The sequence below is a fragment of the Nansenia antarctica genome (assembly GCF_963989245.1).
Source record: "Nansenia antarctica genome assembly, chromosome: 10".
Classification (NCBI taxonomy): Eukaryota; Metazoa; Chordata; class Actinopteri; order Argentiniformes; family Microstomatidae; genus Nansenia; species Nansenia antarctica.
Window position 1 is genome coordinate 17,740,619 of NC_137680.1, and position 14,495 is coordinate 17,755,113.

At 44.6% G+C, this 14,495-nt stretch overlaps 1 protein-coding gene across 1 annotated transcript in view; it reads right to left on the reverse strand.

The window, feature by feature from the left end:
* zfpm2a (zinc finger protein, FOG family member 2a) overlaps nt 1-14,495 on the reverse strand; it is a gene marked incomplete at both ends in the record, with an annotated part of 112,864 nt that overhangs the window by 29,800 nt on the left and 68,569 nt on the right. Inside the window, one exon of the mRNA XM_080540282.1 lies at nt 11,809-11,920. Within this exon, the coding sequence (XP_080396408.1) occupies nt 11,809-11,920 (112 nt within the window). The remainder of the gene's footprint in view (nt 1-11,808; nt 11,921-14,495) is intronic.

A 14,495-nucleotide genomic window follows, 5' to 3' on the forward strand; every position in this document is an offset into this window, starting at 1 on the left:
ACACAGGAAGTACAACTGATAAGTCAGTACCAATTTCTTTTTTTCCCCTTTTTTGAATAGCATTTTTCTCCCTTTGGCCCTAGTTTCACCTTGCTACTCCTGTGCCCTTCTATTAAAGGTAGTAATGGCTGCCAGCTCCCCTCAGGCTTGGCTTTTATATTTGTCACTCATGAAAGAGGAGGGTGGGGGGGGAGATGATAAATCTTATTTTGCCAGCTAAGGGCTTCTATCTCACCAACAGAATAAAATCCAACCCAAAACACTGCTGTGCGCATTAGGAAGCTGTGGATTTAAGTCTTGTCCGCCATGATCAAACCAGGATTTATGAAGCATCATAACTCCTGACAACATCCAGCAGCTTATTAATTTTATATATTTCTGTCCATTCCCTGATATTCCCAGCCTTGACAGTCACTCAAGATAAGCCAAAAGCCTTGTGACAGGATAGAGTGTATATATATTTTTCACTGTTCTCTCGCACTCCCCCCCCCCCCCCCCCCACCACCCTCCCCCACCCCAGTTGAATAGGTTTAACAGAAACCTTGAGAGTGCCGCTCAGTGATTTGTCTCTTGGTTTTGTCTTCACTTGCAACCTTCCCATTTGTAAGGGCCCTTAAATCAGCCATGCACTCCGCACAGGCGCAGGAAAGTGTGTGTGTGTGTTTGTACGTGTGTGTGTGTGTGTGTGTGTGTGTGTGTGCGTGCACGCGCATGTGTGTGTGCGTGTGTTCCTGTGTGTGTGTGCATGCGTGTGTGTTTGTGTATGTGAATGCGCTCACGTGTGTGTGCGTGTGTGTGTGTGTGTGTGTGTGTGTGTGTGTGTGTACGCTCCACCAGAGTATCACACACACGTGATGGAGTTTAATCAAAACACTCACTAATCACCATTTACAGGCCCTGCTATATAAAGGCCTGTTCTCAGATATGAGAGGGCAGCATGCTGATAGGGTTTAATTTAACCAGAGTGTAGGTCGGAGGCGTGAGTTAATGTGGCCCACAGGAAAACGGGGAAAGAGAAATGGTTGTTCTTTATGCAATGATCACATAAGTTCACATCAATAACGCCCTAACTCATTACCAGAAACACTACATGAAAGAGGTGGAGCTCTCTCTCTCTCTCTCTCTGCAGCGTGTGCTCTTGAGTATCAGGGCAGACTGAGCAAAAAAAACTTTTCCCAGAGTTTCTTTACAGACCAGCGCAGTATGGCGATAACCACACCATAACCACAGCAGCACTCTGTACTCTATGTGGTAGACCTACCTATCACTGAATCACTCTGTACTCTACCTGGTAGACCTACCTATCAGTGAATCACTCTGTACTCTACCTGGTAGACCTACCCATCAGTGAATCACTTTGACCAGATCTAGGTCTTAGGAGGTTAATGACGCTACCGTGTTGGCAACGAGGGCTTTGGACGCCACTGCGCCGACAGCTGGGCCGTACAAGGACGTGACAAATCTCCCCAAACCTGATAAACTAAGACATCTTACCTCCTCTATCACGTGATAACTGAACAGCCAAATCCTAGGGATGGAACATAGTACATACTGTGTTACCCCACCCTCTCCGGAGAAACAACTTGACCCGTGCGAAGCAGGAGTAAGCCTGCAAGGTGCCAAGTGGGGAGCCTGTTTCCCGCCCGTAGGGTGTGTCTGAGTGCAGAAGCAGAAGGAACCGCCACTAACTGCCTGTCTGTCTAGCCTGTCTGTCTGTCTGTCTGGTAGCAGAGAACCTGTGTTTGCCAGGCCTGGCGTTATATATATATGTAGCACTACCGCCGCGTGCTAGCTGGTCTACAGAGGAGGAGGAGGAGGAGGGATGGAGGGATGGAGAGGGATGTAATCTCCGGGAGCTGTTGATACAGGGAAACACTGAGGGTTTGGGTCAAAGGGATTAAAATGGTGGAGGTGGCTGTAAGACGAAGTGGGGCTGTGAAATAGCGTGGGAGCAGCGGGCGTGCAACCTGGACAACAGAGAGGAGTAGGGAGATTACAGGGAATGCGACGAGGCTTCCTCCCAGAGAGGGGACTGACTCCAAATGGCATTGGAACACAGCATTAGTAGCCACTATTCAACAATATGCAGGCTTAGCATAGGCCAGGGCACTGGGAGAGAGCTGGGGTTGGTCTACGCTGTTGGCTGAGGTGACGGAGAGAGAGAGGCTGCGCTGGAGTTGCTATGGGTGAGGTTGGAAAGACCTCTGCTGCTCCCTCTACTAGTACTACAGCATTGAGCGTTGCTGTTTGGATTCCCCCCCTCCCCGCCCCTCAATATGTCTCATGTAAAACCGGGCCATGTTCGGCTATGTTTGAAAAAAAACAAAGTTAAAAAAAAAGAAAAGAAAATGGTTGCCTCGTTGAAAAACATAATATAGAACGGTCTCCCGAATGAATAAGGTAAGAGTTGGGGGAACGCGTCTTACGTTGAACCCTAACGCCGCGGCTCGCGGCCTTCGTTTCCACAAAAGCGTGAGAGAGGGTTCAAGAATCACACACACACAGCGTTTTACAACATCCAAGGATCACGTTACCGTACACGGCCCGCTGAATAGACTTGTGTTTCAAACCCCCACAGTGTGCACTGACTTGCGGAGCGATGACAGATTGGTTTCCACTGACTGCATGGGAGGACACAATGGAGTGGCTTTGACAGAGGGGAGAGAAACAGTGCATCAATGCCCCTCTCTCTCCCTGGGGCTCCGAGGATGGACGGCCCTGTCTGACCCTGACGACACACACGTCTCCGCCGCTACACTACTGTACCTACAGCACGCCTGTCTGCTCGCTGCTACACACACGCGCACACACACACGCGCACACACATACACACATGCACATGCACACGCACACACACACACACACATACACATGCACGCGGGCGCGCACACACACACACACACACACACACACAAAGACACACACACAGGAACCAGGGGAGCCATCTCTGTCACCCAGTGCTACGGAGCGCTACGGAGCTCCACGACCTCTCAGAGGCAGCCAGAGGTCACCACAGCTCAACCACTCCAGAGGACTGGGGAAGGGGCTTCCTGCCTGGGCCTCCACGTCCACATCCATCCTGTACTGAACCTCCACCACTGTCACTGTGGCCACCACAGCAAGCAGCTCCAGCGCTGCCAGTCTCTCCCACGTCCCTCCCCGTGTCCTTACCCATGGCATTGGGGTTTAAGAGGGGTGGAATGACTAAGATCCCATGCCAAGATTGCATCATAAAAACCCGCAGATAAGGAAACACTAGAGGTAGTTGCCTCTGTGTTCTCCTGTGCGGCGCAATGAGAAAAAGTGATATCACACTGATACCACGCTCTAAAGACTGCAAGGCTCTGTTTTCCTTCCACACAGGCGGGTGTACAATCAATAAAATGGATTAGCTGCAAAGGTATGTATAAAGGTTATCGGGAAGTTCTCCTGCATGAACACACAGGCGACCCCACAAAACAATTTTGTAATGTGTCTACCTATTGCTTCAGAGGAAATTTCCTTTTCTTTTTTAAAAAGAAATTGATTTGTGGGATATACAGTGCATTATGGAGGGGGAAAGATGAATTCTCCACCATTAACCCCATAGTGTCGTAATGGCATTGTTGTTACTCGATGGTGTGACCATGTTGCAAAATCATAGTCAATATGTGACACGGTCTGGTTAAAAGCTCTGCTTGTCGGCAATTCTCAAGTCACGGAAATGACCAAAAAGCTTGTGATGAAGTGCCCATTCAAACAGGACGTGTTCAAAAGCAAGGACTGTGTGATCATACCCCTCCTAAATTTCGTTGTTTGGTACCTGTACTGTAGCAATGACAATAAAGACCATTCATTCATTCATTCATTCATTCATTCATCATCTAATTATGTGCAGTTATGTGTTTTTAGTATGTTGATGTCCTATCAGCATGTTGTGATGTGCTAAACATGCAGATGTTCATAGCAATGTTTACTTTTTAGCTGCTAGCTATCAGTAGCTGTTTTGCGTGTGTTTTGATTCAGAGCTCTCCGGTATTTGGTTGAGGGGTATCTTCTTCAACAATTTTCAGATTTCAATGTATGACACATCCTTGAAAGCTTACAATCTGTACTTTCATAATCTGGAAAAAACTGAAAAATGACCTTGCCCTACTTAAGGACTTTTTTTCTTTTTACCAGACACTGTCACACATTGTATCCTTTCCTCCATCAGGGTTTTTCTTCCCGATGTTTACATTTACTTTTTTGGCATTTAGCAGACGCCTTTATCCAAAGCGACTTACAACAAATACATGTAGGGATATAGCTAGAGCTAGCTTGAGAACTTGCATATAGGCCTGCGGCTGTGGCTCACTGTTATCAGTACAGTATGTAAAGCACTTTAAAGAGGGAACGCTGAGTTAAACCTGTGGAATTACCACTGGACTATATAGATTTTTCTTTTGAGAACCTGCCAGTTATGTGTAACTGTTTACCAATTGATACTGGTGGTCAATATCTGCCTCTTCTGCTTCTAGCTTCGGTAATCCCATGTAAGCACTTCAGAAACACTTTTGAAATGTGCAGTTTGGCATACACACAACAGAGTTTTCTATCACTTCTAAAACTGAGTTTGGCCATGCAGTTGTCTACCCCCCTCCCCCCCCCCTGCCCCCCTCTGACTGTGTGCCTAAACACTCCTTCACCCCACTGATCTGTCTCTGTCTGACCCTCCTCTCTGCTGATAAAAACCTACCCCCTAAAAGCTGTGTTGGAAAGGCCTCCCTCTCTCCAGCCTCTCAGCTTTTGTCTTTAGATGATCCCCGCCGTCCCCCCTACTCCCGTTCTGCAGCTGGAGGTGGGGGTTCATCGTGACCAATGGCATCCTAGCGCAAGAGCTTTATCCTAAAGCACATTGACAATGCTTTTCACACCTACTTACCAAAGCCATGATGGGGGCGGTGGGGTGGATCACACCCGCTCTAAAAGCAGGCTAAAGGCTTTTAAAGACACACTGAATGGACTCTTTAATTACAGAGTTGGAGATCCTCTCGATCAACAAAAATTAAAAAAAACTTGCAGAGGCTTAGTTTCATGTCCGAGGAACTACTTAGAATGAGTAAAAAAAAAACGATAATTGATTATGTTGTTAGGAAGGAAGTAGAAGGAAGAAAAAGAAAAACACACAAAGCACAAAAATAATCACATTAACTTCCATTGATGAATATAGCCTCATAAATGTGATCTTCAGTACCATCTGTAGTTAACACATAATGTAAGTCTGAAGCAGATGCACCAATATTAATAACAAGCTGTTAAATCCACTTATCTAGTCTCAATGTTCAAAGACGTCTGCACACACACACACACACACACACACACACACACACACACACACACACACACACACACAAAGCGGCGCAGACATCGCCCATAACACGCTTTAAACAGAGAAGGAGAACCGCGCAGACTCCACCCCCCGTCACATGCCAAGAGACACACACAAAAGTCTCCAGTCAGGTGCACACAGCAGCAGCAGCGCATCGCTGCTATCATCTCCTTAAACCATCACAAACACTTCGCTGTCCTCTCCAAACCATGCCTCTCCCTGCGGCCCCTTAAAAGCCCTGGCAGCTCTGCCTTCCCTCCGATCGATACCCAGGCATTTCTCATCATCGATTATACAATTATGTTCAAAGTTAAATCAACAGGACACATTGTCCTGGACGTGCGCGCTCACCAATCCCCAGTCAAGGAGAGTAGTGCCTTTTTAAACACTTGTGCTTTAAAGGCAGCTCCGGTGCCATCCAGGTACTTCACCGAGATGATTATAATGCCACGAGGGTGCAATACATCACTCTTATTAGCCACACTGGAGCACAATGGTATCATAATTAATGGTCACAGCAGGATTGAACGCTGCCCTGACATGGAAAAGTGGGCCTACTTAAGCTTTACAAGGCATTTAAATATGCAGAGTGAATGGCACAGTCAAAACCCTCCTGCTCTAAGAACAGCCCACGTTCATTAGCCTGACAGCCTCTGTGGCATTGATACAAGGACGTCCGTCTGTGTCTGTCCCCCCCGCCCCTCCGCTGGAAAAAAAAACAAATGTAGAGTTGAGTGATGGATGGAATGCTACAGCATTGCCTCGCCTTGCTGTTTGTCATTGTTGCCCATCACTTGTGTCTTTTTCATCTTTTTTTTTGTTGTTGTTGGTCGTCACACCCCGAGCTTAAAAGATGTAAATGCAAACGGGCTTGTCTCTGCGAGCGTCTGAGCTAGGATGGTAATTTGTGTAATGATGTTGTGTCTGCGTGTGGTGGTGATGGTGAATGTACAGTGTGTAGGGTGGGTGCTGGGGAGTCTGCTGTCTGGTGTTTGTGTCGTCTGGGTCTAGTATAGTGTCGGCGCGGGGAGCTGCCTGCACCAACAGGGAGGGAACAATGCACATAAAACGCAGCTGGAGGAAGCGTCTGGGCTGACGTCTTTCACTGTGTCTGAATGGAGCAATAACAAAGTGTGTGTGTGTGTGGGTCTGTGTGTGTGCCGATGAGTGCGCCACACGTTCTCACACACACACACACACACACACACACACGCACGCACGCACGCGCACACACACACACACACACACACACACTCATACACACACACACACTCATACACACACACACACACACGCACGCACGCACGCATGCACGCACACACACACACACACACGCACTCACGCACGCACGCACGCACGCACACAGACACACACACACACACACACACACACACACACACACACACAGACTCTGCAGCTGCCGGTACAGTACCATATTGTACATTGTACCCAACCACAGCTCCACTACAGCTCCACTACAGCTCCACTACAGCTCCAGCCACAGACAGCTACAGCCACACAGCCACACAGCCACACAGCCACACAGCCACACAGCCACAGCTACAGCCACAGAGCCACACAGCCACACAGCCACACAGCCACACAGCCACACAGCCACAGCTACAGCCACACAGCCACACAGCCACACAGCCACACAGCCACAGCTACAGCCACAGAGCCACACAGCCACACAGCCACACAGCCACACAGCCACACAGCCACAGCTACAGCCACACAGCCACACAGCCACACAGCCACACAGCCACAACTACTACAGCCACACAGCCACACAGCTACAGCCACACAGCTACAGCCACACAGCCACACAGCCACACAACTACAGCCACACAGCTACAGCCACACAGCCACACAGCCACACAGCCACACAGCCACACAGCCACACAGCCACACAGCCACACAGCCACAGCCACACAGCCACACAGCCACACAGCTACAGCCACAGCCACACAGCCACAGCTATGATACTCCGCTCACTCCAGCCTGACCGTGCCGAGTTATCGTGTGGCTCAGTGCAATCAATTATTGTTGCCGCGGAATCATTAATAATTTCCTAATGAAAACGATTCTGTTGATCTCTGTTGTATTTTAATTAAACATAATTACACTGCTGCTCAGAGCTGTGGTGGGGACTCCTTTAGGGTACAATTTTGTTTTAATACACTGATAATGAAATTTTACATTGTGTCAGTTGTTTGGTTATTATTCAGTCACACTATTTCCCTATGTTCCCAGATAACAGATAATAACCTTAGCACCTCCTATTTGCCGCAGTCGTTTTAAAGTGAAATTAACAATTAAATCTGAACTGTTACACTCCCCTCTCTCCTCTCTCCCCTCTCTCTCCCAAGTATTCTCTACTGTACATAGGTCTAAAACCAGCCACACATTTCACACTCAATCTCCATTTGAGAAACAGAACACAGAAATATGATTCACAATTTTTTGGAGCATTATGAAAACAGATGACAGTAACATTTCACAGTTCAGAATGGTGAAATACACGTGAGAACATCTAGCCAGGTCAAGAAAGGTCAGTGAAAGCTCAGAGGTCTCTGCTTCAAGGCTGTGTGAACAAAAGGACTGGGAGTAAAAGGGATCTGATGGCAAGGACTTGCTGAATATGAAATACTACAAAGACACAGTGAGTTAGTCTAATTCTACAGTGTATGGGCTTATGTAAAACGGCCTAGTTACATTGGTCAATTTCCGCACGAACAATGGCAAAGTTTCTCCTGAGACATATTGGACATGCTGTATCTGAATGTGGTCTTCTTAAGAGGCTTAAGTTGAAACATTTAGGTGACCTACGAATAATAGGACATAATATGAGGACAGTGAGTGTGAATGTTTCAAAGAGCTCAGATATCAGGTAACAATGGCCAAGCACAATAAGGGAACACTGAGATGAATTAAGTCGTACTGTAGGCTACCCGCATACTGTTAATGATACATATTTTATGAAATGTGTGTATGTAGAAGAAACTTGATTCGATGGAAGCTGAGTGTTCGCACCTCTGTAAATGCACGGACAGTGACAGTAGTTTGTCTAGTTTGTGCAAGGTACTATTATTATTATTATTATTACATTATTCATGGTCATATTTCGTCCTCAGAGAACAAGTGAATAATGTGTGGATAACTGAACCCATTTGACTCAATAAATTGAAATGTAAACAATTAAAAAGCTAAAAAAAACAATACAATTAGCAAACAATAGGCATTTCTTTTTCTATCAACAAATCCTTCCTCCATATTGTTTATCAAAATGTGCAGTTCTCCACTGCTATCTAAAAGTCTCCCCTCTCTCTCTCCCTCTCCCTTCTGCCTACAGCATTACTGTAACGTGTAATTACTCCATGGACTCACTGCCTGTTTCTAAAACTTCACTGGTTCAAAGAAACTGTCGGAGTGTGGAGGAGAGCATTGTGGGAGTTCCAGGTGGATTTCTCGATAATGAGTTACTGCAGTCGACTTGAGAGTGTTAGTAATGGCTGACTGCTGAGCACTGGCTAGGAGTCTAATGTAAAACAAACAGTGCATGCTTATGTGCTACCACTGACAGCCTGGGAAAAACAGCTATATGTTTACCACAGCTGCTACAGTATCTGAGAGAGGAAATGCAGAAAGGAGTTTCAGTCGAAGAAAATACATTCTTAAATCATTTACACTCATCAGGCGATACATTCTTAAATAAAATAACACTCATCAGGCGATATAATGGACCTTCATTATTTTAGAGTAACAAATAAAAATGAACTGTATAGTCTTATATCTTACTGAAGGTATAGGTTTAGCACTCTCAGGTACTGTGTGAACCTTAGTTTTTCAGGTACTGTGAACCTTAGAATTTCCCAAATATTTAGCGCATTGTCTCTCAGTATATCAACATCATCAAAACGATAGACAGTGGCATACAATTTAGACTGGCAACATCATTATGGAATTTGACATACAGTAGACCAGGCACAGCGGCTCCAAACTGTGCAGGGAATGAATTTCCAATATAACAGTGTGCACTGTATGAGCTAGCGTGTCCAGTGCCAGGAGCAGCCTGAGGGGGGTTTTGACTAAACCAGCCCACCGCTTGTTACTCAGACTGTATGTATTATACATTGCACACCGTTGGGGTACAAGTCTCAGAGGAATCATTTGTCTCCGTTTTCCCCTCGTTTACCCACTTATTTTTCTGCACCGTAGAATGAGAATCGTTGAAGGTTAGTTGACATGGCACACTGGAAACACAATTTAAGGATAGATAACCGATAGTAAAACTAGCATAACTAGCTTTAGTATAAACAGCTAGAACATAGTCCTTGTTCACAGCCACTACCTCAGAGTCACTGTTCATAGAATGTTAGGAGACAGGGCTCCAGAAAGCCCAGTTGGGTGGGACAGTAGGAACATGATACTCAGCATGAACCAAAGAACATACATTGAGATGTTCACTGTCTCTGTGAGCAACAGAACAACAAACAGCCCAGAACCAAACCTAGAGGGGAAACGACAGGACCACTAAAGGCCCTTTGCCTCCCTGTGTCAGCCTCAAACGGGGAGTCATACTTAAGAGTCAGTGAGTCATCCTGAACCCCAGACTTTGAAGGCCAGTCTGAGGCGGTTCTGGCACAACTCCATACTCTACAACTGCAGAGCTGCAATGATTGTCTTCCAATGATTAAATACCGTACACTACTACATACTATACTATGACAAAACACTATTACTACTAATCAATTATTTAAAGATTTATATCCATTTCAGCATTTCTCTCTTTTTAATCTATTGTCACTTGGCAGGCATGAGATTATGGTAGAGGATTTAGCAATCCTATAAACTGATACTAATATACTAATACTAGTACAACACAAACCACTTTCACTAGGGGGATGTCTTGTGATGTGATGTTCATTAATTGAATAAGGCCAACCTAGCTGTAATACAGGGGGAGATGTGAAGGACATTGACACACATCTTAGGCACTGTAGAGGTGACGATGGAGCTTTGAAGGAGGCAGAGTTTGTGTGTGATGGTGAACCTTTAACTGGGTATATCTCATGGATATCTTATATAATAACTATGAAGGCTGGGGAGACAATTAAATAGACTTAACAAAACGGGTGGAAATCCTGTTATTACTCTCTTTTTTTGGTTTCATATAGCCTGTCTCCTGGCAAAAAGATTAGAAGATTTTAAAGAAGTGTATAATCTTCTTTAACAGCTTATCAAAACTTTAATGATTTGGCGATAAAGAGCACAAAGTTAAGTAGCCGGTTAAGAGGATAACTCCCCAGTGCAGTCTAGTGATTAGTAGATGAAAAAATTGGGAGACCGAAAATCCGGGTTGCAAATCCCACTTCTGCCAGTTATTCACTTTGAGGGGAAAGGAACTCCATTTCAGCTTCTGAGTATAGTCATGGGGTAATAATCATTTTGAAAACTGATAAATGGAACCCACGTCCTGCATTCTTTTGAATCCAAAACACATCTTTATTTACTTATTTACTGACTGTGTGTCTCTGGTTACACCTGTCAAGACCCAATTATAGCTGAGGAAGCATTATGCTTTCATACAAAGTGAAGCCTCACAGTGTTGCTGTCAGTGTGCCATATTTGCATCTCACAATCGGTAACCTTAGACAACAAGCATGCACTAGTGTAAATGCATCAATGTTTCTGCCTGCTTAATGAGGACATCCGAAATGTATCAAGAAACAAATTCCTCAGTTCTCCATCTCTTCACACATATAGTACATTTATTTGAGCTGATTGTGTCTCTCATTTAGGACATGCCCTGCATTGTATCAATAAAAATACCTGTGGGGTGTGGGCAGATAAAATGAAAGTTTTCATTGTCATCTTGATTTGAACTTGCTGGAAAAGGGTTTAAAGCGGAATATTTGAGGACAGACAAAAGTACATTACCCCTTCTCACCTTTCTCCTCTATCTCTCTCTCTCTCTCTCTCTCTCTCTCTCTCTCTCTCTGTTTAAGGGTTTACACCCTGGTTAATAAAACATCCTGCAAATCATCCTTTGAACAATTTAGTTTGTATTGTTTTGGAGAATTGTCATTTGTGAACAGACAGTGGTCAATTCAGCATGGACTTCAAACTTAGGCAGATACTTACTTCATGTGAAATCTAAGACCATTGACTTTGTGTGTCAAGTCTTGTTGTCTTCTGTTTTCCTAATCAGAGTTTTTGTGATACAAATGACTTGGGGGATGTGGAAAACTGATTTGGAGTGAAAGCGAGAGAGAGAGAGAGAGAGAGAGAGAGAGAGAGAGAGAGAGAGAGAGAGAGAGAGAGAGAGAGAGAGAGAGAGAGAGAGAGAGAGAGAGAGACAGAGACAGAGAGACAGACAGACAGAACTTAAGTGGGGGATTGTCAGTGTCTTTGCTGCTGTGGTGCAGGGAAGATAACAGTGGCGGGCGCTAGCTTACCTTTGCTGTACACCACACAGTTGTTTTTGTTGTCTTCCGCTCCTTGCCAAGTCACATCCAGCAGCCACCTGGGGCCTGTGCTCAGTACCACCGGGACAGAGCTCTTCGTCTTCTGGACGGGGACAGATAACAAACACTAATCATTTGCTTATTTTGGTGATTAAAGAAACATTAATAACCACAAGTTCCGCTCATCTTCTCCTCTGAAAGACATAAACAGGCAATTTCATAAGCAAGTCTAGGGGCCAGAGTCTCTTCTCCTCCACACTGAGCTGATTTAAGAAGTGAGAGGGTTGTGGGTGGAGGAGAGGGTGGAGGGTAAGAGGGGGTTAGGAATGAGGGGTAAGGTGGTGGGGGGCAGTTAGGATGGGTGGGTGGATAGAGTGGTTGGGTGCCGTACGGAGCTGCTAACGCCTGCCTGCCTCCTATCTGAATGGGGGAATTATCATTGAGGATTTATCCCAGTGATACAGTATCAGATCTCCCAGATTAAGAAGATCTCGGGTGTCTGGGAATTACAAAAAGAATGCAACTGACTTTCGGAGCGAAGAAGGCGAGTGTTCAGGAGTGAACTTTAGGCACATTGTGCTGTGCTATCGCTTGGATCTCACTATTTCCTGAAACAGCCAGGGAAGAATTTAAAGAATCAGTATCCATTTCAAAGGGCGATTGAGGTTACATTTTATAATGTGCTGGCAAATTATTCTGAATGTGTAACGTCATTTTTCTTCTGGGCTTGGGTCAAATGTGGCGCTTTAAGTTATTTCTACGAGACGAAAACAGGGAGATAGATTGCGACTCTGGCTGAATGTATTCACAACCAGACATGTAGAGGGGTCGCCAGATTCTAGGGCTGTTCTATTTATTTTCATATGATATTTTATTCTATTTTATTTTTCAAATGGCTTTTTTTTTTTTACAAAGGGTAATGAAAGCCAAGAGTACATCTTCACTGCACTTGGGGAGGGGAGAAGCAGCATTTCTTGAGCAGCTGGTACAGTAGCCTATTACTCGCAGGCAAAATGTCAGGATTTCAAGGCCATTACTTTTTAACCCCCAGGCCCTCCTTCATTAGGGTGTTACAGAAATAGTTTAGCTAAGAGAAAATGGGTTGGGGTGCAATCTCGACACTTCATTTCTTTTTCCATTTGAAACAGGCTGCCACTAGACACCATCCATCTGCCTAATGCAACAGAAAGGACCGGTCTCCTACGCGTTTCGGTTATTTCTCTGCAAAGGCAACAACCTTCAAGGATAAATGCAAATGTCACTTGAACATGTTAAAGGTCTGAATTGGCACCACAGAGATACAGAAAAGATGTGTGTTGGGAGAACACACACGCGCACGCGCACGTGCGCACACACACACACACACACACACACACACACACACACACACACCATGAAATCAGTTGTTGGTGACTGACTTCTGAGAGAGCAGCAATACTGTGCATACGATACTAATGCAACTAGAGTGGAAACACAACACATGGGCCCTGCTCACACTCACATTCTAATTCACAATGCATTTAGACTGAAAAAACACCCAAAGTCTAGTTCTCATGTAGCTCTAGGCATTGGTGGACTGTTGCCAGACTGATCAAACATCTTGTGAACAGTACACTGTGTCTGTTGATTTTCTTATATTCCTTTTGCAGGTATCTTATCCCTTACTGGCAGCAGAACAGAGAGAGCTTCGTAATTTAAGTCACCCTCTATTTCACATCTCAAATTAGCCTTACAATAAAGTCTTATATCTGAGCTAACCTGAAAATCTTATACTCCTGTCAAAGGAGCAAAGGAGACCGTCTGATTGTTGCTACGACAACTATCTAAAATGAGAATCGGATTAACCCCTTCTTAGATCTCCAGACTGGGAGCCATCTCTTATTCAGCAGGGTGAGGCTTCTCTTCTGTCCATCTGTGCCACTGGGAATTCATGATATTTTAGCTACTCTTAAATGTACCCTACACATGAGTACCATTTTCAATACTAGCAATAAAAAAAGCAAAGATAGAAAAGCTAATCTTTATTAAATATATTGTTGGATTTACAATTACAATAATTACAATAATTGTTATTACATGCATCATATTTTTGTTTTGCATTATTAGTAAATTGTGTAAGGATTACTTTCACAAAGTCATTCATTTGGGAATAAACTTAAGCCATTCTAAATGAATAAAATCATTAAAAAAATATTTTCAAGTAACTACATTTTCTGTTTGTGTTGAATTGTCAGATTATCTACTCCTAGACATGTACTTTACCACCCATAGAAAATGCCTATGTATTGTAGGGATTCTCCAATATCTCAGACAAAGAAACGCAGATGAGCTGACTTTGGATTTAGCACGTTATGATGTCATTAGAGGGGAGGGGCATCCTAGTGTGAAATGAAGCTTCCTACAGTATACAGTAAAAACACTAGTCAAGGCTAAGACAAAAGCTTCTTACAGTATACAGTAAAAACACTAGTCAAGGCTAAGACAAAGACCGAGTGACAGGCAGAAAATTTTGATTTCCCTGGAGTAAAGGAGGACCTATGAGGAGCTGGCTAATAAAAACATACCCTTTTTCTACCTACCAATCACAAAGGAGAAGGGGACATACCGTATTATAGTGCCTCCTTCCTGTCCTCATCTGAATAAATTATACAGACTTGCAAAAATACTGACCTCTATCG